The sequence below is a fragment of the Mauremys mutica genome, chromosome 1 (genome assembly GCF_020497125.1).
Source record: "Mauremys mutica isolate MM-2020 ecotype Southern chromosome 1, ASM2049712v1, whole genome shotgun sequence".
In the NCBI taxonomy this organism is placed as follows: Eukaryota; Metazoa; Chordata; order Testudines; family Geoemydidae; genus Mauremys; species Mauremys mutica.
Genome location: NC_059072.1, coordinates 254,653,232 through 254,679,067, shown reverse-complemented (window position 1 = coordinate 254,679,067; position 25,836 = coordinate 254,653,232). Strand labels below are relative to the sequence as shown.

General features: G+C 39.8%; 1 protein-coding gene across 1 annotated transcript in view; it reads left to right on the top strand.

Annotated features, from left to right (window-relative positions):
- ATP11A (ATPase phospholipid transporting 11A) overlaps positions 1-25,836 on the top strand; it is a 153,725-nt gene that overhangs the window by 103,742 nt on the left and 24,147 nt on the right. The window contains exons 14-25 of the mRNA XM_045007544.1: positions 1,320-1,483; positions 1,798-1,869; positions 3,404-3,477; positions 3,768-3,871; positions 10,378-10,559; positions 11,852-12,103; positions 16,080-16,254; positions 17,276-17,378; positions 17,640-17,785; positions 19,746-19,805; positions 21,578-21,705; positions 25,590-25,725. Coding sequence (XP_044863479.1) covers positions 1,320-1,483; positions 1,798-1,869; positions 3,404-3,477; positions 3,768-3,871; positions 10,378-10,559; positions 11,852-12,103; positions 16,080-16,254; positions 17,276-17,378; positions 17,640-17,785; positions 19,746-19,805; positions 21,578-21,705; positions 25,590-25,725 — 1,596 coding nt within the window. The remainder of the gene's footprint in view (positions 1-1,319; positions 1,484-1,797; positions 1,870-3,403; positions 3,478-3,767; positions 3,872-10,377; positions 10,560-11,851; positions 12,104-16,079; positions 16,255-17,275; positions 17,379-17,639; positions 17,786-19,745; positions 19,806-21,577; positions 21,706-25,589; positions 25,726-25,836) is intronic.

The window sequence follows — 25,836 nt, the reverse complement described above, 5'->3', positions numbered from 1 at the left end:
TAGTGCAAAATGATGCCTTTTTAAGTTTTATTTGCTGTAATTCTGTAGCCTAGAGGTTTTCATCCTTGAAGTTGTGACCTCACTGTTGGTTGTGATGCTTTTTTCTGGGCGACTCAATTCTCTGCACAGCTGCAGTTTTTGCTTTGCAGGAAAGAGAGACAGACGCCAAAGTGTGATTAGAGCACAGGCTGCAATTCTTCTTTGGCTTAACTTAGCAACCTTCATTGGGATAAAACAGAACCCCAACCAACTGCCCAGGAACTAGCAGTTACCTCTTTGGTGTGGTTTCCAAGCTGCTCTCAGAGAGGCCTGACATACATAAAGAGAGGCTGTCTTTAGTCAATCCCTGCAACTGGCTTTAAAGGTTTAGCCCCAGCTCCCAAAATCCCCTACCAAAGCATCCTTTGTATGAGCAACCAGAAAGGGGCTGTTTCAAGCTATGCAGGACACTGAAGTCCACACACCCATCTGACAACATCAAAGGTCCAGACCTAATGCTTTTCTGGCTCTCAGCTTGGATTTAAGGCCCCTAAAAACATGCTCTACTATTGTGCAGTAAACACCTGTCAGAGTTGCAACAGAACAGTCAGAAACTCACCCCTCAGAAAGACCTGGGTGCTGAGAGAAAGTTTATCATGTCACTCATGTCCTTTCTCTGTAACCCAGGGCCTTCTGCAAGAGCCTGTCTACTCCCTACAGGATTATATTCCACAGGCATCTGCCTGAGAATCAGGGTGAGCCTCTCTCTACTCCCCTTACCTTTAGCTTGCTGCCTGCAGGCCATTACCCTGAGAATCATATATAATCTGTGTTCCTTCCCCTGTCCCAGGGACTCCCGCAGGAACCTTCCTACAACCTGCACCTATTCATCCTGCTCCTTTTAAGATTACACTTCTAACTGAGAGTTGCATATGAAATGGGCCATTTCCCTTGATCCAAGGATTCTTACAGGAATTGCCTTACTCCCTGCTGCTCTCCTGAGCTGCTTGCTGGCTTTTAGGAGGACCAGGTAATCTTCAAGCTGTCACCTGATCCTGGCTTTATAACATCATTTAGGAGGAAGCTTGATTAGTCACAGGTAGGGCTAGCTTCCAATTCCCAGTAAAGAATTAAGCCGCCATGTGAGACTGTATTACCTATCAAAAATATTCATAATTGGTTTTAGGTACAAGCCCAAATCAAATAAGTGGTTCCAATCTCCTACAAAACAGAATAATTTAGAAGGAAGATTGGGTTTTCTTTTGTTTTTGTTTTCATTTTTCTTATCCCTTTTCAGAGTAATACTATATAATGACAATACTTTCCTTTTTATTTGTTAGGAGAGAGAGGAGCTATTTTTTCGGGCTCTTTGTCTTTGTCACACTGTTCAAGTGAAAGAGGATGACAATATAGATGGATTAAAGAAAGCCCAATTGTCCGGAAGATCTTGTGTGTATATATCATCATCACCTGATGAAGTTGCGTTAGTTGAAGGAATACAGAGGTATGTGTGTAATTTGATAGTTTTTAGGTCTCCAAAATAATTTTGAATATGGATATTCAGTTAATTAAAGCTGAAAATATATTTCAGCAGAGAAATATTGTTAATAGGCAAATTTACAGAATCATATAAATGTGATGTTTAGTATCTTCTCAGCATACAGTAGTAATTCCTTAGCCATGAATGAAATCAAAACAGGATATTTCTATTTCAGAAGCTAAAGTTAATTCTTAAGTACTTACAACATGCTAAGCTGCGTAATTATAAATGTATTACTTGTAATCTCTTCTTGTCTGAATTTGCATTTAAATTTGCAGGCTTGGTTACACATATTTAAGGCTGAAGGACAACTTTATGGAAATTTTAAATCCAAAAAATGATATTGAGAGGTGAGTGGTTGTGGAAATGTGAACTGGTTGTGACTGAGGAAATGAATTTTATCAATAGTGTATACAGCAATTTTTTCTTTCCTTAAGTATATTCATTTGTAAACCAAAAACTGTGAGAAATAATAAACCACTTAGTTGAAGAAGGTTAATGCTTTACTGATAGTTATAATTTACAGGAATTCTCGTTTTCTGTTTTCACTTACTCTGACAGTTTGAGAAACTATGTAATGAGAAAAATGGGAAAACAGCAAAGGTATAACAAGATAGTCCAAGGCAAAATGGTATTTCTGTGGTATAGAAAATTAATATGGCTTCATCTGTTTCCATTTTTTTTTAAACAATCCTATTTAATTTAACTGAGAATTATATCCCTGTTGGAAAATCATTTAGATGGTTCAAGTAATTTACAGAAAGGATACTCTACTTTGTTAAATTCTCTGGGACTATAGAGTAAATTCTGTAGAACCTTTTTTTTGAGTAAAATTTTCAAAAGCACTTACATCCTATTAACTTTCTGTGGGATTTAAGTGCTTTTGAAAATGTTAATCTATATTTGTATAGTACCCCATTGGTTTCATTCCTGTTAAGTAATATAGGACTCTGATATTTATAGCTAAATTCATAAGCAAATGGAGGCACAGTAATAATTTGGCAGCTGAAGTATGGAAGTACTAAAAAATACTTGGAACTTACTCCAATTTTCATTGCATTTTGCAATCATAAGCCTGATTCAATTTCTTGCTAGATTTGTACCATTGACTTCAAACAAAAGTAGTATTGTGGCCTTATGTAGATGATTTTTTTAAAGTCCAGACTGTAATAACATAGAGCTGAGTAAATTCTCTGATTAAACAAGTGAAAACAATATGATGTGGTCTGTCTAATGATTAGAGCATTTTTCTTGAGTAAAATATTTACGGAGAAGGGCCTTTCAGAGATCAGAACTTGGGTTAAAGATATGTTTATATTGAAAAAAAATTGGGACTCTTTACTTTATAAAAAAAATAGTAAGAAGGGACCTGATAAAATAAATTAAATGAATGGTATGAAGAAGGTAGAGGGGAATCATTGGGTCGAGGGGAATATTGGTGTTGGATGGGGATTTATTAGGGGTAGGAGTGTCATTTCCCTTTGGGGAAAAGAAGAATATTCAGTGTTATAATAAATTTTAAAAATCCTAAAACATCTGATGGATATAAACCCTCATACTTCAAGGCATAAGACGACCTCTAGCTATTGAAGACTAGAAGGAAACTTACCCTGTGAGTAGTATATTCCATATCCCTGTGTTACAGGATTTCTTTCATCTTCCTCTGGTACTGGCTGCTGTCAGTGACTGGATACTGGACTCCATTATGCAGTCATTATCCAGCCAAAACTCCTGGTCTAGTTGCCAGGGGGCTCACCCGTTTTTCCTTAACTGACTGCATCTTACTTTGTTCCATGTGGCAGAACTTACAAATTATTATCTAGGATCAGTTTAGCTATGTGAAAAAATAGGCTTACTTAAAAAGGTTTTTTTTTTCTCTTTCAGGTTTGAATTGTTAGAGATGTTGAGTTTTGATTCTGTAAGGAGGCGAATGAGTGTGATTGTCCGATCAGTGGCAGGTAGAAATATTATATCCTGAATTTGGTTTGCTTTTGGGAGAGGGGGTTAGTGGTTTGTGATCTTTGTCTTGATTTTGAATTCAACTGGGTCTCACCAGAGTGTTCTTTTCTTTATGCTTTGCTCTTTTCTGTTCTTTCAGTGATGCTTTGGAATTTTACGGTGGTAATTAGCACTCTCAGAACAATGTATGTCTGAAGAAACTGTCTTTAAAGATATTTAACCTGTTTTTAAAAAAAAATTGAGAAAATACATTGTAACCATTTTAAACTTTGTATTTTGTCTCTTTTAGGTGAAATTTTTCTCTTTTGTAAGGGAGCAGATTCGTCTATATTTCCTAGAGTTACAGAAGGCAAAATAGACCAAATACGATCAAGAGTTGAGCGCAATGCAGTGGTAAGATTAAATATTAAATGGTATTTCCTGGTCCTGCGTTGTGTAGCAAAATGGGGAGGAGGGCTCAAGGGAGCCTCCACCGCTGTGCCAGACCTGGACGCAGCTACAGTCCTTTTGCCCTTCTGAGTGCAAGGATTACTCTTCATCATAGCCCCTGTAGCAGTAGCTGCCGACAAAAGTGAGCCCCCTCTCTCCTCTGCCCCCTTTCCTCTGAGAGGTGATTTTGCCCCAATGCCTAATAAACACTAGGAACCCCTATTCTGAAGGATGTTTTCAAGCTAATTATGTGGTGCAGGGCCGCCCAGAGGGGGGGGCAAAGGGGGCAATTTGCCCCGGGCTCCGCAGGGGCCCCCAAGAGAAGAGCGGAGGCTCCCGTCTCCGCCCCTCTCCTGGAGCCTCGGCGCATCAAGCGCCGAGACTCCGGCCGAACCCCTGAGCTCCGCCCCGATCTGAGCCGCGTGGTGAGGGGGCGGGGCTGGGAGCTCCAACGGCTCCGCTAGGCGTGGAGCTCACAGCCCCGCCCCCTCACCACGCGGCTCTGAGCGGGACGGAGCTCAGGCCCTGCTGGCTACGCGCTCGGTAAGAGGCCGAGGCCGGGGCCGGGGGGAGAAGCCGGGGCCGGGGCCGGGAGAAGCGGCGGGCGGGCGGGCGAGAAGCGGCGGCCGGGGCCGGGCGGGGGGGGAGAAGCGGGACCCGCCGCCGTCGAAGCGCAGCCCGGTCTTCGGCGGCGGGGGGCCCCTTCTGTTCCGGGACCCGCCGCCAAAGTGCCCCGAAGGCCCGCGGCGGGGACCCCCCCCCCCGCCACCGAATTACCGCCGAAGACCGGGCGGCGGGTCCGGCTTCGGTGGTAATTCGGCGGCGGGGGGCTCCCGCCGCGGGTCTTCGGGGCACTTTGGCGGCGGGTCCCGGAACGGAAGGGCCCCCCGCCGCCGAAGACCCCGGGCCCCCGGAATCCTCTGGGCGGCCCTGATGTGGTGAGGCTAATCTAACTAGTAGTTATCTAGAACTAGTTAATTAGCAGTGTAAGGTGAGGTTTTTAAAAAGTTCTGAGCTTTGGCCTAACTCTTCCCCATTGAAGTCAGTGGTAAAACTCCTATTGAAAATCCCACCCCCACTTTCAGTCTCCAGCCTTGGCATCTGATAGTTTTACTGGCTTTAGATTACTTCACAAGATCTCCTGAGAGAGAAACCATTAGAACATAATTTAGCTGTAAATGTTCTTGTTATGAGGAAGCAATACAACAACATACATTTTTTGCTCACTAAAAAGGAAGTATGAGCTTGCTTGATTCCTTTGGGGAAAATATCTAACTTGGTTACTTGAAAGATAGGATTAGGGGTTATAAATACTTGTCTCATATGCCATTAAAAAAACAACAAAAGCCATTTAAATGAAATATTATTATCTCTTTTAAAATAAGATAGCATCGATTGGCATCAAATACTCAGACTGAAAACAGGTATTACTACAGAAAGTGAAGAAATGTACATCAATGTTATCTGCTGTTTTAGAGGAAAACTGGATTTCCTCTTTAAAACTCTTTCCCAGAGCACATTACTAAGCTTTACTATATAAAATAGCTTTCTCCTCTGTGAGAGGATGGTTGTTTGGAGGTAGAAGAAGCTAATAGAACTGAAAGAGCAATTTAATATACTATATCCATCCAAATTCTGGCAGAGTCTGAGAGAGAATCAAGACCCTCAGCCTCAATATTTCTTCATCCTGGATAATTGCATTTATGCCAAATTCTTAAATATAGAAGCTTCTGCAAGAGCATACAGGCAGCAAATTGGCTCACATGCTATGATAAATGATAGGTATCTCATAGATGTCCTGATGATTGTCCTTTTTGGATTGTGTATAAGTAACTTTGTAGAGAGCTGGGGTCTATCTTTATTTTGCTTGATTAATCTTCCATAATAACATTAAATGCCACTTAAAATATATTCCCTCTGACAACATCATTTAACTGGGAAATAAAACGCTTCCTTATTCTAATATAGTCCATAGTACAAAAGTTTGAACCAACATGAAAGGTCATTGCTAGAATCTAGTCTTAGCAGTCAACTAAACTGGAACAGTTAGATTGAATCATGTTTTCAATATTGATCTGGTCCTTTCCCTCTCTTTTGAAAGATTACTAAAACTATATTATTCATTTTGTCATGTAGACTTTACTGACTAACACTTCAGATTCTGTGTCCAGGACAATATACTGCTAGGGAAAATGGAATTCACTTTTTACAAGAAGCAAGAGCAATTTATCAATATAATCACAAAATTAGTTGCCCAAATTGTTGTGACTGGAAGGAGTAAAATTATTAGAGCCTCGTCTAAAGCTAACTTCTTCAAGCAGCGTCTATTAATGTGTTCTGTCTCAAAGTGGAGAACTAAATTGAGAGTTGGTTGTAGTTGTCAATTGCTAAATACCAAAAGTACAAAAAATAAAGAGGATTCTATGATCAGTACAAATTTATAATCTAAGTTGATGGGCAAAGCGCTACAGCCCACAAACTGCCCAGGCTTTAGCCAGGGGAAGATTAGCCTAAAACATTCAGATTAGGAGCTAGGATTTTCTGATTTACTAAAGCAAAGTACAGTAACACCAAGGGCAAGACCTGCTGTCCTTCCATTTCCAATTAACTGACTTGCTCTTCTGTCCAAACAAGACAGTCCTGTTGATCTAACAAAGCAAAAAATAAAATTCATTTTCTTCTGTTTATGCATTATGTTCATTTTTAGGTAAAATTCACCTTTGTGCAGAGAGCCAGCATCAAGACCTGTACATGGGTTATGTGGCATGTAATGCATTGGCCTTGTTCTGATCATCTTCACAGGGAGGAATTTCATCCTCTTATGTATATGTTCCCTTCCAAAAATGGAATAATGTTGTTTCCTCTTCAAGAACTGAATTCAGTCATCTTTGGCAACTGGGTTCTGGGCACTGGCTCAGATGAGTTAATCACTTTATTAATAAACATTCTTGGCTTTGTTCCTCATGGCTCCTTATGGTCATAATTTAAAAAGAGCACATTGCCCTTCTGATTTATACATAGGCTACCTACCTTCTGTTTCAGTAAATTCTACTCATGGATTAAATATATAAAGCCAAAATGGTAACAGTGGTAGGTTATGTTATAGAGCAGAATCGTCCGGTAATGCCTATCAAACTGTAAGAGACTTGTTTGTATTTATTTGTCAGTTAGATTCATGGGAAATTCCTTTAAATGTTCAGGTTACATTAAAGGTACTATTTAACAGTACAAAGGGAACTTACAATGATAGTTTGTCATAAATAGCACTATTGTTTCTAAGGATATGTAAACCAGTTCAGATCAAATCCAAAGTAATCCAGACCAAAATAATATACTCAAATCTGTGCTTCCTGATGATCAAGATAGAAAGTGATCAAGATAGAAAGTGGAAACACCAAATTACTAGGAGTATGATAATTACTACTCTTGCAGTACTGTTCTGTGGAGAGCAATATCCATATCTCAAGACTGGAAGTGTTGGTGATCAAGTGAAATCCTGTTGCCTTAAAATTTCCAACTCATTTTTGGTGATTGTTGCTTGTTTTTATCCTTGGCACTGTGCTCTGCTATTTCAGGGAGTGGGAGGATGTGATCTAGGTCGGGGTTGTCAACCTTTTTCTTTCGGAGGCCCCCACCAACATGCAAAAACTCCAAGGCCCAGCTGGGGGCAGAGGGGGACCTCTGAGCTCCGGGCTTCGGCCACTGAGCCAGGGGGGGTTCAGAACTTCCACCCCAGTGGGTGCCAGGACTCAGGGCTCCAAGCTTCAACCATAGGCCCCGGTCAGTCTAATGCCAGCTTTGCTTCATGGACCCCCTGAAACTGCCTCGCGATCCCCCAGGGGTCTACAGACCCGCAGTTGAGAACCATTGATCTAGGTGTTGTGGGCAGTCATCAGGATGCTTACAGTACTATACATCAGCAATAGAAGCCACAAGCCATTGTGAGCCAATACAAAAATAAAGTAGTACCCAACCCCTGTAGTAGTGCAGTATGAAGGTGAATGCATGATATTTACACACAGTGAAATGCTTTACTGCTAGTCCTGAAATTCAATTGTGGCATTGCAGCAGGGCTCTTTTCAAGTTCCAATACTGAATTGAAATTAAAATGGAATGCTCTCGCTCTCTCTCCTGCCTTTTCACTCTGTGATCACCACCCTCTCTAACATGGGCTTCTGTTATTCTGTCCTTTCTTGGCTCTCCTGCCTCACTGATGTTTTTTTCAGAGGATCATCTTCCCTTCCCTCTCCATTTCTATAAGTGCTGACCAGAATCTGCCATAGGTTCCCTCCTTTTCTCCTTCTACCCTTACTCTCTCAGTGATCTTGTTGACTCCTATGATGTCTTATCACCTCTATGCTGATGACTGTCAGATCTACCTGTTTATTCCAGACCTCACCCCTTTGTCTAGGTTCATATATTTTTTCCTCTCATCCTGATATCTTCTCTTGAATGTTGTAGTACTTATTTTAAATTAAGTATGGCAAAAACTGAATTTTTCATCATTCCCTCAACACTTCCCACCTTTCTCTGTTTCCATTATAACTCCACTGTCCTCCCCATCTCTCTAACTGGAAATGTTGGCGGTTTTTTGGCACTTCCTTATTTCTCTCTTCAACTCTCAGACTGTCCAGCAATCTACAACTGTAATTAACTTTTCTTGCTATTTTTACCATGTCCCTTAATTGTTCTTTGTCTCTTTCTGTGTAAAGTTAAAAACTTTTGTCACTGAAAGCTTGAGAGAACTCCTGAGAACTTACTTATCTTCTTGACCCTCTCCACCTTGTACTTTGCAATCTGCCTACTCGTAACTGCTGATTGTTCCTACCCACTCATTCCTCAAACTAAAATGACGTCCCTCTGTAATGTATCAAGCACCTTCAGTCATCTTCAAATGCCTCCTCAAAACCCATTTCTTTCACCCTGATTTCTGTCACTGACTTCCACTCCTGTTCTATCCACTCCATCCTTCTTTCACTAAATCAGTCTCATTTAAAAAATCACCGGTTATATAATTCAACCACAACATAACATGGCTCATGTTATCATTTGGTCTTAATCCTTGGCCCTGCTTTCACTGCTTCTTCCTTTATCTTCATTTTCTTTGTTTCTCTAAATAAGTATGCAAACTCCTTGAGGACTGTGCCATTTATGATTTTCAGTAAAGTACCAGTCAAAGTTTTGGTACTACATAAATATTTAACAATATCTGACACCAGCAAGAAAATAATTGATCATACTCGCATCGAAAATGATCAAAGGAAAATGTTCTTGTTGTATAGCCTTCTGACTTGTCATTCCACCTGACTTTCAGTCCAGTTACTTTGGTGCATTTGCTGAAGTGTAACATTATGGTGAAAAAGATACTGAACTAGATCGTTCACCAGACCAGTGCATACAAGAAAGAAAGTACCTTCTTATTTGGTTTCCTTTTGTTAATGCGATACTTGACATCCTGCTTTATTTCGTATGTGCTTGCTTTCTCTTCTTCTGTTAGAATTAAACTATTATAAATTAAGAAATGATATGTGCAGTAAATATAGGATTGAGATTATCATGACATTGAGTTATTTTGGGCTTAACTTCACAAAATAATATAACTGTAATATTTAGTTATCTCAAAATTGGATGATGCCTGCCCTTTCCGTGTATAAGGAGTTACCGAGAAACATGCATTGTTTTAGATTATACAATTGTTTATAGCTCTCAAAAGTGAGGTCTGTTTTTGTACAGTTTTAGTATTTTTTTCATTTGTACATATTTAAAGATAATTTATACAAATCAATCAAATTTTAAAACTGATCTTTTTAATATGGAAAATATATGAGTAAAATCAGCTGAAAAAATTATAAACTTGAATTCCTTTTAAATTGACATTTCTAACAGACCAAAAATGCTTGCCTATAAATTAAATATTTGTGCATATAATGTAAGGACCAGCAAAGAGCCAAATTCTAGCCCTGCTTGTGCAGCAGCACAAGGGATTAAGAGTGAGAAGCACCCCTTTGTTGCTGGTAGCAGCTGAGAAGGGGCAGCAGGCTCCGCAAAGCAAGTACGTTTCCCACTCCGTGCAGGTAGGTAGGAGAGGTCAGAGAGGGGAACATATAGCCTTGGTTTCCCACGCTTTTCCACCCACCTATCCTACGGACTCAGCAGGATAGCTGCCTTAGCACGTCAGGCAGCATGTGCTGCAGTCAATATAGACCCAGTACAATTTACTCCCTACTTGGAGGGTCACTGTGTCTCTCCCAGGCTGCTCTCAGGGCAGCATAACATTCTGATGCCTCTTGCTCTGGCAGATCATATAGTCATAATAGAGCCCTAAACTGATATAGAGGAACCAAAGAGGGACTCTTCACATTAATCATAAATATTAGATAATATTAATTGCTTCTATTTTCAGAAATTTTCTTAATGGTGTTTAAGACTTTTATAATATAAACATTCTTTGTTTTTATCATATTTTTTAGGAGGGACTGCGAACATTGTGTGTTGCATATAAAAAGTTCACACGCAAAGAGTATGATAGTGTGTGCAAGCTGCTTCAGAATGCAAAGCTAGCCCTTCATGATCGGGAAAAGAAACTGGCAGAGGCATATGAGCAGATAGAGAAAGATCTGATTTTGCTTGGTGCTACAGCTGTTGAGGACCAGTAAGTATGTTGCTTTGACTATGTTGAATGATGTGATAAATGGGAAGATGTGCCTATTATCAGAGGCATTGAACCAGAGGTGCAATAATTATACCTCCTTTTTTGTATTAGGCACAAATCTCTTCATTTGTATCAATCTCCTACAAATTAGCTAACTACATTCTCAGTTATGCATAATAAATACACAGAAATCAGTATTTTCAGATAATCATTGTTGCAAATTATTATTTTTACTACTATGTTTCTGACTAAGACCTACTACAAATAAAAATGTTAAGTATGGCTTATTTCTTCAGTCATAGACACCATACTAAACTAAAACTTAGAAGAATAACATGTCGTGAATATTACCCAAGTATTTCTATAGTCATTTTATTTGAGTCACAAATGGTAATGAACATTTTGGTTTATATCAAAGTCAGCATATTCCTAGAATTGTTTAATCAGACTGTACTATATATTCACACACAGACCATAATTAAGGTTGCATGATCTACCTTAATTCTGGCATTTCCTGAGTTTGGAGTGCTTAGCTTTGCAATAATAATGTTCTTTTAATTTGCTTTTTATGGAGTTTATATAAAATCTCTCACTCCATGCAGAAAAGCGCATACAAAACTCAGCAAGATTAGGTCTGCTCAGAAAACATTGCTTGGACGTCTTCATTTGTCACTAGTTCTGGTTGTGACGGCTGTGGAGCCCCAGGGGAACAAAAAAGCCAATCTCACACTTCTGGGGACAGCACTGATGTGTGATGGGGCTCGGTGGTATTCCTCTGTACCCTTCATCTGCTGGAGGGAAGATCATGGAGAAGCAAGTCTCTGAGATGGGCAGTCTGAGGAAATGAAGGGAGAATCTTTAGGGTTTGTGAGGGGAGCAAAAGATACACTTACTGGGTGCTGTGAGGGGCATGTGTGTGTCTGACTTTTATCACCCAGCAACTTAGATATTTCATTTTTTTAACACAACTAATTGAAGATACTGGATATGTTTTGTGTCTGTACGTGCCCTGGAGCTGGTGAGATGAAACATCCTAGTCTTTAAGTAATAAAGATGAAAGCAGAAACCTTTGAGTAGCTTGAAAATGGCAAGACACATTACTTATAACATGCTGATCTTTGTCTTTAAGCATTTTCAGATTCCCAGCTATGATTTTCATCACATTAGAAACGTCTTGTGTCTAAAACCTTTTACTGAAATACTGTTAGTGTCATGGAAACCTTTTAGTAAGGACCCTGAATTTCTCATTTCCAGTCAGTCTATCAATATTTATTGTCAATTGATATCTACAGGCTGCAAGAAAAAGCTGCTGACACGATTGAAGCACTCCAGAAAGCTGGCATTAAAGTTTGGGTTCTGACTGGAGACAAAATGGAGACTGCTGCTGCCACATGCTATGCCTGCAAACTCTTCAGAAGAAACACCCAGCTACTTGAGCTAACCACAAAGAAAATTGAGGAACAGAGTTTACATGATGTATTGTTTGACCTAAGCAAAACTGTACTAAAGCACAGTGGCAGCTTAACCAGGGACAACTTCTCCGGGTATGTAGAAAGTTCAGCTTTCAAGCCAAGAAAAGAATTGGTGGGCATTTCACAATTAATTAAATGCTTGTTAGAACAGCAATGGCAGCAATATACTGTAGCTCAATTTATGTTGCCAGAGTGTGGATTACTCTATAGCAACTAATACCTCATGTAGGCTTGTTACGTGCAAAAAATCTTTACACTCTTCATCCTCTGGCTTGTCATATGACTTGCATTATTTTAAGCATTCCACTGCTAAAAAATAGATCATGGACAAAGATCATGGTTATGAAAAACATATTTTTATTTTTAAAAGATACTAAGAACCAGAGAATAATGAGTTATGCTTGTTGAGTGGCAGCTGCAGATGAACTGGGGAAAAGTAGTTGATTTCATCAGTTTAGAATGTGGCATGGAGGGAGAGGATGGTTAGAAAGAAAAATGAGATTTGGAATCAGAAAATAGGTGTAAAAGTCTGAATAAAACTTCAAAAGGTTAAAACTAAAAGATTTTTTGTCTGAAAATTTGGGGGGAAAATCAGTTTCTGGGATTTTTGGACTTAGTAGTATGTGTATTTGCTTTGTTCTTTTTGTTAATATGAAAACAAATAGCAATTTCACCCTAGTGATAAGTTTGCAATAAAGGAACAGCATCAGTTAGCAAGCATTGTTATGTTTTGGCAGAGTATTGCACAGATGTAGGTCTTGTTGCTTGGAGTTGATGGTCAGTGGTTTTCCCTGGCTCTCACTTTCTAGATATTAATTCTCTCTCTGTCTCTCTTGTCAAGAGTTTGGGTGTGTTCAGTTACGTATATCTTTTTAACCTTGTCCAATATACGAAGACCTTTGCAATGAATATGAATCAAATACATTATTTTTTTATTTTATTTTAGTTGTAGGGATTCTGTGTGTGTAAGACTAGAATAAATATATTTAATTGTCCATTCAAGCTCATTGTCAGCTCTTAATAAATAGCGTACCTCATTTTCTAGTTAATTCTGACTTAATAGCGTGCTACTTTAATGCTGCTGCCGTTTTCAAGGTGTCACTTGTAGCAAGGTGCTACACCTGTGAGGGAAATTTTTAATATGTCAATAATGTATCATTATCATGGGGTAGTTAGGCAGTCTATTTTTGTCAAAAATAAACAAAAGGTTGTGTGTTGGCAGTGGAGACAGAAGGAGGTGTTGGGGGAAAAAACTATTATAAATGGTGCAAGTGCTGGAGGAACCAACTAGGGGAAAAGCTCTTCTTGACCTGCTGCTCACAAACAGGGAAGAAATAGTAGAGGAAGCAATAGTGGATGGGAACCTGGGGGGCAGTGACCATGAGATGGTCGAGTTCAGGATCCTGACACAAGGAAAAAGGGAAAGCAGTAGAACAGAGACCCTGGACTTCAGAAAAGCAGACTTTGACTCCCTCAGGGAACTGATGGGCAAGGTCCCCTGGGAGAATAACATGACGGGGAAAGGAGTCGAGGAAAGCTGGCTGTATTTCAAAGAAACCTTATTGAGGTTGCAGGAACAAACCATCCCGATGTGTAGGAAGAGAAGTAAATATGGCAGGCGACCAGCTTGGCTTAACGGTGAAATCCTTGCTCGTCTTAAACACAAAAGAACAGCTTACAAGAAGTGGAAGATTGGACAAATAACCAGGGAGGAGTATAAAAGTATTGTTCAGGCATGCAGGTGTGAAATCAGGAAGGCCAAATCACACTTGGAGTTGCAGCTAGCCGGAGATGTTAGGAGTAACAAAAAGGGTTTCTTCAGGTATGTTAGCAACAGGAAGAAAGTCAAGGAAAGTGTGGGCCCCTTGCTGAATGAGGGAGGGAACCTAGTGACAGAGGATGTGGAGAAAGCTAGTGTACTCAATGCTTTTTTTGCCTCTGTCTTCACAGACAAGGTCAGCTCCCAGACAGCTGCACTCTGCAGCACGGTATGGGGAGGAGGTGACCAGCTCTCTGTGGAGAAAGAAGTAGTTCGGGGCTATTTAGGAAAGCTGGACGAGCACAAGTCCATGGGGCCGGATGCGCTGCATCCGAGGGTGCTAAAGGAGTTGGCCGATGAGATTGCAGAGCCATTGGCCATTATCTTTGAAAAATCATGGCGATCGGGGGAGGTCCCGGATGACTGGAAAAAAGCTAATGTAGTGCCCATCTTTAAAAAAGGGAAGAAGGAAGATCCAGGGAACTACAGGCCAGTCAGTCTCACCTCAGTCCCTGGAAAAATCATGGAACAGGTCCTCAAGGAATCAATCCTGAACCACTTAAAGGAGGGGAAAGTGATCAGGAACAGTCAGCATGGATTCACCAAGGGCAAGTCATGCCTGACTAACCTAATTGCCTTCTATGACGAGATAACCGGCTCTGTGGATGAGGGGAAAGCAGTGGATGTACTATTTCTGGATTTTAGCAAAGCTTTTGATACAGTCTCCCACAGTATTCTTGCCAGCAAGTTAAAGAAGTCTGGGCTGGATGAATGGACGGTAAGGTGGATAGAAAACTGGCTAGATGGTCGGGCTCAACGGGTAGTGATCAATGGTTCCATGTCTAGATGGCAGCCGGTATCAAGTGGAGTGCCCCAAGGGTCGGTGCTGGGGCCGGTTTTGTTCAATATCTTCATTAACGATCTGGAGGATGGTGTGGACTGCACCCTTAGCAAGTTTGCAGATGACACTAAACTGGGAGGAGTGGTTGATACGCTGGAGGGTAGGGATAGGATACAGAGGGACCTAGACAAATTAGAGGATTGGGCCAAAAGAAATATGATGAGGTTCAACAAGGACAAGTGCAGAGTCCTGCACTTAGGACGGAAGAATCCCATGCACTGCTACAGACTAGGGACCGAATGGCTGGGTAGCAGTTCTGCAGAAAAGGACCTAGGGGTTACGGTGGACGAAAAGCTGAATATGAGTCAACAGTGTGCCCTTGTTGCCAAGAAGGCTAATGGCATTTTGGGTTGTATAAGTAGGGGCATTTCCAGCAGATCAAGGGATGTGATCATCCCCCTCTACTCAGCACTGGTGAGGCCTCATTTGGAGTACTGTGTCCAGTTTTGGGCCCCACACTACAAGAAGGATGTGGATAAATTGGAGAGAGTCCAGCGGAGGGCAACAAAAATGATTAGGGGGCTGGAGCACATGACTTATGAGGAGAGGCTGAGGGAACTGGGATTGTTTAGTCTGCAGAAGAGAAGAATGAGGGGGGATTTGATAGATGCTTTCAACTACCTGAAAGGGGGTTCCAAAGAGGATGGATCTAGACTGTTCTCAGTGGTAGAAGATGACAGAACAAGGAGTAATGGTCTCAAGTTGCAGAGGGGGAGGTTTAGGTTGGATATTAGGAAAAACTTTTTCACTAGTAGGGTGGTGAAGAACTGGAATGGGTTACCTAGGGAGGTAGTGGAATCTCCTTCCTTAGAGGTTTTTAAGGTCAGGCTTGACAAAGCCCTGGCTGGGATGATTTAGTTGGGTTTGGTCCTGCTTTGAGCAGGGGGTTGGACTAGATGACCTCCTGAGGTCCCTTCCAACCCTGAGATTCTATGATTCTATGATTCTATGAAATGTAAACGTTTACAGAGTTTTGAAAAATGCTGCATTTCTTTTTCCATTTTTGTTGTAAACATTCCCCAGCAGTGTTGGAAATCCAAACACAATAGCATTATACTAGTGCATGGAAGTCAAAGCATAAATGAAACGGAATCAATCTAGTTTCATTGTCCAAGCTAGGTGGTGAAATGCAAAAGTACATAAGCAGAATGAGTCAAAAGTAAACTAGAATTTAAAAATATTTTGCTAGGAACAGCATAGAAGGATTTTCACTTCAAATATATTTACCTTGGTAACGTCCCTTTTAATGTTGCTTTTTGGTAAATAAATTTCTCGCCTTCTCTTTCCAAATCAAAACTCTCTCTCTCTCTCTCTCTCTCTCTCTCTCTCATATCTATCTATCTTTTTTTTTTACAGTAGCTCTTCACTTGCATTTTCTTCCTCAACAGACTTTCAACTGATATGCAAGATTATGGTTTAATTATTGATGGAGCAGCATTATCATTAATAATGAAACCTAGAGAAGATGGGAGCTCTGGTAACTATAGAGAGCGCTTTCTTGAAATTTGCAGGAACTGCAGTGCAGTGTTATGCTGTCGAATGGCACCTTTGCAGAAAGCACAGGTTTGTGTTTCATGATCAATTACTTGTTAACTACGCATCTGTGTAAATATTGAAAGTCATTACTGTTTGTGACATATTATGGTAATTTAAAATGTTGTCTTTCACTTTTCTATCCTATAAAATGGAAGCAAAAAATTAGAAAAAGAATGAGAGGAGAATTTTTGCTAGAAAGCAATTAGGTAATGGCACATTAAAAGAGAACCCTGCTGTGCACCTGATTTTGATTTATGTATATGATTAACTTTTATGGTTGATACATACTGGTAAATGAAACGTATTTAATGAACTAATTGCTTCATCTTCTATTCATACTACATGATACTATTGGAAGAATGAGTTACCTATTATTGTGGGGTGTTAGTTCTTGTTTTTTAAATACAAATAAAATCCAGATAGACTAGATAGATGGTGTAAATTGTTTGAAATACTGTCTGACTCCTGTTTTCTCATTGATATTAACATAAACATATAAATTTGCTGTAGATATTCCCAGATTAAAAACTCTCTTTTACCTGGAGTTAAGTTGTAAACAATATTAATAACTCCAGGGGAGGAAATTTTAAAGTATGTTAATATTTAAGACATAAAACATGGGAACATAAATATCTTGAATCCCCATATCTTTGTTTTAGTGCTCATGTACAGTACACATGCACATTCATTTAGTCTAATTAATCTATTTAGTCACTCTTCTTTTCATCTTGGGGAAGTTTGTATAAGTATTTAGTTTGAATATCAGTTTATTAAAATTATAATGCTTGCTAGTTAAAGTGGATGGATCTGTTCTCCCATATTTGGTCTTCTATATTCAGAAAGACATACAGGACCCTATTATCTTTGTTCATTGCCAAGTTTGATATTCATTTTACCAGTCATGGAATAGATCATGAGATTAATATTCAAGAAAACTATTCTCCTTGAGCAATAAGAAAAGAAAAGCAACTTTACTGGCTTTGGAAGCATTTGAGAAAGTAAAAACTTATTTTTAAGGATTTTACTGAAAATGCTCATTCTTTTTCAGATCGTAAAATTGATTAAATTATCAAAGGAACACCCTATCACATTAGCAATTGGTGATGGAGCAAATGATGTCAGTATGATTCTAGAAGCACACGTTGGTATAGGTAAGTATGCGGTCTAGATTTTAATTTAAAAGGAAATAACAAATATATTTTTTTTAAAAAGAGGTTGTTTCAAAGAATTAATTACCCGTTTTCTTAGATAATGTTTATATTTTATACACTCCAGCTAATTATAAGACATAGTGAAATCTAATAATGATAAATTAACATCACCGCATGCCCTGCAACTTTTCCAGTGTTTGTTTATATGCTTTAAATAATTCGGTAGCTTTCTGAACAGCTTCTAACAACTCTTTCTTCTAGGAATCACTGGAAAAGAAGGCCGTCAAGCTGCAAGAAATAGTGACTATGCAATACCTAAATTTAAACATTTGAAAAAAATGTTGCTTGTTCATGGGCATTTTTATTATGTTAGAATATCAGAGCTTGTGCAATACTTCTTTTATAAGGTAGGATAGCATCATGTAATCTGTGAATATGCATATAGTATTAACTAACTATATATAATAGATACCCTCAACTGTAGAAAATGCTGTTGACTCCTAGATACAAATCCCCAGGTGGGTTTGCTCATTGTACTCCTGGGGGAATTCTGTGCCACTGCACATGCGCAGAATTTATGTCCCCCGCATATTTCTTTGCTTCCCCGCAGAAAAATGACTTTCTGATGGGGAAGCAAAGGGAAGCCACATGCGGTCATGCGACCCTCCTCAGCAGTGTTTCTGGTGCCCAGAGCAGCCAGCAGAGAGGTAAATCACTGTGGGGCAAGAGGTGGGACTGGGGAAGACCCAATGGGTGGCTCCTACCCTGCACTGGACTCAGGTGCTAGTCCCGGCTGGGCTGGGGAGAACAGGACTTCCTCTTCCCCTGCATGGCATCCAGGGCTGGGTCAGACCAACTCACAGATTTCTTTCCTGGCTGCAGGAAGTGCTGCAAACTCCCCCTCCTCCCACCACCACCCCACTTCGTGCACCCTTCACTCCTCAGCTGCAAGGGGAGGGATCTCTGTACAGGGAGCTGCTCCTTCGTCCACCCAACCCCCATGTATCCAGACCCCCTCGTACCCAGACCCTCCCACCGAGCCTCCACACACTCAGAACCCCCACTGATGAGCCCCACTCCCCTGCACCTGGATCACCCCGATAAGCCACTCGGATCTTCACCCCACCAAGCCCCAACCAGTTGTACCTGGATCCTCATCTAACTGAGCCCCATTCCCCCAGCATTTGTACCCCCACACCCAGATGACACCCTGCCCCACTGAGTCCCAACCACCTTCACCTGGACCCCCTGCAGAGTCCGATTACCATTGTACCCATACCCACCCCCCCAACAAGCCCCTGTGCATCCAGATCTCTCCCCCTCGCTCCCAGCAGCCGGATCCCCCACTGAGCCATCCGCACACACAACCCTCTCAACCTATACCTGGATTCCCCCACATTAAGCCCCTCCACTCTTGGATCCTGCCTTGCTGAGCCTGCCTGCCCACCCACACCTGGTGTACCTGGCATGGAGGGGCAGGGCCCTAGGATGTTTCTGGGGCAGGCTGTGTCAGGATTGGGTGCAGCCTCACCGCTGAGTCTGTGTCCCAGGCAGGGGAGGCTGCAGAGTCATCTCCCACGTAAGTGCAGCCAGTGGTCTGTGCGCCCCAATGCCATGCTGGAGCATCCACGTTTATTTGTCAAATAAAATTCGCAAAATTTTGCAGAATTTTAATTATTTTGACACAGGATTTTTAATTTTTTTGTGCAGAATGCTCTCAGGAGTATCGTTGTCACCAAACTCTGAGGCAGGACAGCTTTTATTTGTATGCAGTGTGTGATCGTTAATATGGTTCAAAATAAAATTTTCATTTTGTCTTTAATCTTTATTCCTTTATGTATTCCAGCAGCTCCCTCCTCCCGTGCCCCCCACACACCCAAGTTCTAGGCTCCATCTACAGTGCCTTTTAAATCAAGTCTGAGGAACAGTGGTTTAAAAGTTAACGTAATTCTAACTTAAATCAGTTTCTAAGTTCAGTTGACCAATGTGGATGGAGAAACCCATTTTACTATTTATGTTCACACTGACTGGCCACAGTATATCAGAAACTAGTTTACTTGAATCCCATTGTTGATATGACCTTACTTTCCTCTTTCTGTCTTCTGTGCCTACCCACTCCTGGGTAGTATCTCATTTCCCTCCAACTTGACAGAGTAGTTATAATTTTTATTTCAAAATTGTGTTCGTCTGTGCTAATGTAAAATGAGAATGTGAATGCCCTATTTCTATAAATCTATCACAGCCTTTTCTGTATTCTGTGTACAGTACAATTGGTATTATACGATATTATAATATACATGGTTATAATAATGCGTGATACATGTTATTGATTGTGCATCACTTGATAACTCTTACTTTGTCTTCCAGAATGTCTGCTTCATTTTTCCTCAGTTTTTATACCAGTTCTTCTGTGGGTTTTCACAACAGGTTAGTCAGGCATTTTAATTTTTCTGCTTATTGTAAAACCTTCTCTTCAACCTTTTTTAACTAAAAGCTTTGGGATGCTGTATAATCTTACTGGACCCGGTAGGCTGAAAAAGCGATTCGTTTAGCTTACAGCTCTCTCTAAAGAAGGCTATTACCTTTGGTTAGTGTGGCTTTCAAGAGCTCTCATGACTGTTACTGAAATGAATTTGATGAATTATCAGAAAAGCCACATTATTTTCTGAGTCAAAGACTTAATGGAAAACACAAAACTGAGAGTTAGCTGTGGAAAGCAAAATCTCCATGGAAAACATGCAGTTCAATCTTTCCATTGATTTTTTGCTCACAGAGCATGGATAGAAGAAAATCTAAAAGGTGTGGGTGTGAATAAGCAGTTTGTCTTTTGAGGCAGGGGTGAAAGTGCAGAAGGCAGCTGGCCTGATCTGGGGCTCTCTAAGGCTGAGCATGCAGATGCCCATACCATGGAAACAGGGGCGGCTCTAGGTATTTTGCCATCCCAAGCACGGCAGCCTGCCTGTCGCCCTCGCGGTGACCAGCAGAGTGCCCCAGCTTGGCGTGCTGGTGCCTGGAGCCGCCCCTGCATGGAAATCAGGGCTGGGAGAAGGGAAAATAAACACACTCCAAAAGGAAAAAGGAAAGGCATTCTTGGGGGAGGGCCAGGTCCTCTTTCTTTTAAGTTCTTGTTTCTTTGCTCTTCCTCAGCTGTTCTCAGCTATCTAAGTTGTATGGAAGGCTCCTTGTCACTCCTCCCATGAAGTGAGGGAGATAAAAACAAATTCAGGAACTTGGAAGAAAAGATTTTCACAGTAAAGCTCCAATGAGTTTAAAAAATTGAGTGTGAAACTATTTTCAATTTTAGGGATGCACTGAAACCTATCTAGCATTTTGTGAAGCACTCTCTGGCTAATGCTAGATGTTAAAGCATGTGTTGATGAGCTTTGGCTGCAAAATTTGCCACTCTTTTTTTCATGAAAAATAACACTACTTAAAAAAAAAAAAAGAAAGAAAGAAAAAGAAAAAAGAGAGAAGCCTTTGTAGTAAGGATTTTCATGACACGTGTTTCAAGGCATAGGCTGATCATGAGGCAGGATCTGGAAAAAACCCTCACTTTATAGGGGTAAGGAATAGGTTCGTTAATGATGATAAACATTATGTATCTAGAATAAGACCCAGAACAGGGAGAAGGGGAGAAAAAGATTGGTTTATGCCCAGTCCCTTGTGCTGTCAAGCAGCTGATTTGATCCCCCTATTCAAGCTGTTCTCTAGAGCTGCTTTAGCTTAAACATGCTAGCTATAGCCCCACACGTGACCACTATGTCATCTGAGGGTTACTGGACTGTAGCAACACTCCAGCTATTACACCTGAACGCTGCCCTACGCTGGGTGGGTGAAAAGGGGGTGGAGTGGAGCTGGCTATGCCTGACAGAGATTTCCCCCACCAGGGGAATCAGTTGCCCAGCTAGGGCAGCTTTACAGCCCCTTTGCACAGCTGAAACGTTGTGAGGGGGCCACGGACTATTGTCAAGTCAAATTTTGATTGACTTGTTTGCCCAGAGGAACCTGGGTGAAAACTGACTTTTATCCTATCTCAAAAACAGTCATCCAAGGATGCTGTGTGGAATTTGTCTTCGTTTTAAAGAATGTGCTTTTGTGTCTCTAAACAAGACGACATTCTCCTGTTAAATCAAGCATAGTATGGTGTATTGCGTTTGAAAATATAACTGGATAATATAACTCTTTTTTTCCATCTGCAGCCTTTATATGATACTGCGTATCTAACACTATACAATATCAGCTTCACATCTCTTCCTATCCTCTTGTACAGTTTAATGGAACAACATGTCAGTACAGAGATGCTCAAGAGAGAACCTTCACTGTACAGGTAAAGGTAATCATTTAGCCCAAAATGTTTGGCTATCCATTTGTAGACAGTCTTTTTTGGAATGTTCCTCTAAAATACCATTAGTGACTCATTGTGCACGATATAAGAAGTGCAACATCCTCTAGCAATTAGATGCACTGCACCTGAGATGGTACTTCTGGAAATAGTTTGGAAATGACCAGATGTATATAGCATACTATGGCTGTCGATTAATTGCAGTTAACTCATGCAATTAACTCAAAAAAATTAATCATGATTAATCGCAGTTTTAATTGCACCGTTAAACAGAATACCAATTGAAATTTATTAAATATTCTAGATGTTTTTCAAATATATTGATTTCAATTACAACACAAAGTATACACTGCTCACTTTATATTATTTTTATTACAGATATTTGCACTATAAAAATGATAAACAAAAGAAACAGTATTTTTCAATTTACCTCATATAATACTGTAGTGCAATCTCTTTATTGTGAAAGTACAACTTACAAATGTAGATTTTTTTTTGTTACGTAACTGCACACAAAAACAAAACTGTGAAACTTTACTGCATACAAATCCACTCGGTCCTACTTCTCGTTCAGCCAATCGCTAAGACAAACAAGTTTGTTTACATTTATGGGAGATAATGCTGCCCACTTCTTATTTATAATGTCATCAGAAAGTGAGAACGGGCATTCGCATAGCACTTTTGTAGCCAGGATTGCAAGATATGTACGTGCCAGATATGCTAAACATTCATATGCCCCCTTATGCTTTGACCACCATTCCAGAGGACATGCTTCCATGCTGATGGCGCTCATTAAAAAAATGTGTTAATTAAATTTGGGACTGAACTCCTTGGGGGAGAATTGTATGTCTCCTGTTCTGTTTTACCCACATTCTGCCACATATTTCATGTTATAGTAGTCTTGGATGATGACTCAGCACATGTTCATTTTAAGAACACTTTTACTGCAGACATTACAAAATGCAAAGAAAGTACCAATATGAGATTTCTAAAAATAGCTGCAGCACTCGACCCAAGGTTTAAGAATCTGAAGTGCTTTCCAAAATCTGAGAGGGATGAGGTGTGGAGCATGCTTTCAGAAGTCTTAAAAGAGCAGCACTCTAACGCGGAAACTACAGAACCCGAACCACCAAAAAAGAAAATCAAACTTTTATGGGTGGCATTTGACTCTGATGATCAAAATGAACATGTGTTGGTCCACACTACTTTGGATTGTTATCGAGCAGAACCCGTCATCAGCATGGACGCATGTCCTCTGGAATGGTGGTTGAAGCATGAAGGAAATCTTTAGCGCATCTGGCATGTAAATACCTTGCAACTCCAGCTACAACAGTGCCATGTGAACACCTGTTCTCACTTTCAGACAACATTGTGAATAAGAAGTGGGCAGCGTTATCGCCTGCAAATGTAAACAAACTTGTTTGAGCAATTGAACAAGATGTAGGACTGAGTGGACTTGTAGTCTCTAAAGTTTTACATTGTTTTATTTTTGAAAGCAGTTATTTTTTGTACATAATTCTACATTTGTAAGTTCAGTTGTCATGATAAAGAGATTGCACTACAGTACTTCTATTAGGTGAATTTAAAAATACCATTTTTTTGTTTTTTTTACAGTACAAATGTTTTTAATAAAAACAAATATAAAGTGAGCACTGTACACTTTGTATTCTGTGTTATAATTGAAATCAATATATTTGAAAATGTGGAAAACATCCAAAAATATTTAAATAAATGGTATTCTATTATTGTTTAACAGTGTGATTAATTGTGATGAATATTTTTAATCACGTGATTGAATAATTTCAATAGCTGTATAAACTCTATAGATCGTGTACAATCTTAGACAAAAGTTCAGAATTATAATAGAAAATTATTGCCCTACAGAGTGAAAAAAATGTATTCATTTAGTATCGTTTAATGCCTCCATCTGTGGAGGACAGCCGATTCCTAGAAACAAAACACACTATATATCTATGTATAATATTTTCTTTTGAGGGGAAAGAGAGACTGAAAGCTGCAGTTTCTCCCTCCTTTTTCCTTAAATCTTTTCTTTGCTGGATCTAATTCCATCAGAGTTCCTTGCTTCTTGCAGAGGTGAGTGATGTTGGTATAGTCAAAGGTATCTTTTATGCAGCAACATGTTTTTCAAAATAGACACCATGTGAAGAAGCAGCAAAGAATCCTGTGGTACCTTATAGACTAACAGACGTTTTAGAGCATGAGCTTTTGTGGGTCTTGCATCTGACGAAGTGGGTATTCACCCACTAAAGCTCATGCTCTAAAACGTCTGTTAGTCTATAAGGTGCCACAGGATTCTTTGCTGCTTTTACAGATCCAGACTAACACGGCTACCCCTCTGATACTTGACACCATGTGAAGAAGTTTCTTTGAAGCCCCATAAGCATATTGTTGCTGCTTGTTAATACCTCAAGCCTGCTTGCAATCTGCCATAGTGTTTCCCTGAAACATCCATCAGTTTTACATGTCCCAAGATCCTTTTGCATGGGAAACCAAAATAGTCAATGGCAAAATGTTGACTAGCTTGCAGGTCAATAATGCTAAAACTATTTTAGATTACTCTTTGCTGCCAGTTGGATGACTGTCTCTGCCAATAAACTGCATTTGGCAGTCCACATTAGGATGAGTTCCTGGTTTGGATTGCTGTAGCTGCAAAACCAGTGCCTTATTTTTAGAGTAATCATAGATGCCCAAAGCATAAACTTGAAAAGTGTGATATGGCTCCAGGTATTTATTTCACAGTTGGGTGAACTCTTAGATCCTAAGGGCAATATTACATACTGCTATTGAAAACTCATTTTTATTACACCTTACAATTTAAAAAAATATATGTTAAAAATGCTCATTTTGGAGAGTGACATTTTTGTTTGGCTTTTGAGAGCATAGCATATTTAATGCCCACTGATTTTCTGAACTTATTTTGTCAGTCAATAGCACAAAATTATTGTAGGCCACATGAGACATGATGCTATTTTAGCCATTTATAGTGATGTATTCTTTTGAACAAATTGCTGTTAAATGAATGGGGTAATTTACTCACAATGAAAAATAATTTAAGACAGTCCTGAGCCCAGTTTTTTTAAAAAGATATTTGTGTGAAAATATTGATTGATATGATCAGTGTTGGAAAGGAAGACTGTGTATAAGTGCTTTTGTTTCCAAATACTGTTTACATCTTTATAATTCACATTTTTCATTTCAGTTTTGCTCTGACCCATTTTATGATAGGCTATGTCCCAATTTTCCATGTATGAGAATTAAACCAGTACCATTCAGATTCATATGTACTGTGGAAAATTTACTATAGCCAAACACTTTTGTCCAGCAAACAATCAATCACATTTTCTAAAGGAAAGCACTGTAGTAATACTCTTTATGTTAATATACTCTTCGATTCTGGTAAGTGTGACTCCACCTATGTTGTTAACATTCCATATCGTAGTAATAAGTTTGTCTTGTGCTCTTTTTGTTTACAAAGAGCACCGCCTGGAAAAGAAAGCAAAGTCTCCAGAGACCTCTAGTATTTCAATTTATTACATATCTTTTAGGTCCCTTCCCTGAAGAGATTGAAATCTAACTTGGACTGGTACAGTACAAATACAGAATTTACCATCAGAGTGGGAACTGGTAGAATTATAGTCAATGAGTAGTGGAGAAGGCTAGACAAAAGTTGTAGATCTTATGGAAAGACATGAATGTGGATCTGGTAGACACTTGTCACCTGGGAAATGTTTAACTGTTCCAAATACAATATTTTTTAATATTTCTTCTCACAAAATAATTTGTTGAGTTCATATTTCTTGGATCTTTTTAGCATGCTAGTCTGAGTGCATATGTCTTGTTTTATTCAGGGATATTGCCAAGAATGCTCTTCTGCGCTGGCGTGTATTTATTTATTGGACGTTCTTGGGACTGTTTGATGCTGTGGTATTTTTTTTTGGTGCCTATTTCTTGTTTGACAACACAACTGTGACCAGCAATGGACAGGTTAGTATTTAGTTTGATCAAAGTTAGACTTGGGAAATGAAGAAATTGTAACTTTTAAAATCCCACATGTTCAATTATCATTTACAGAGGCGTAATTCATTAAAAATAACC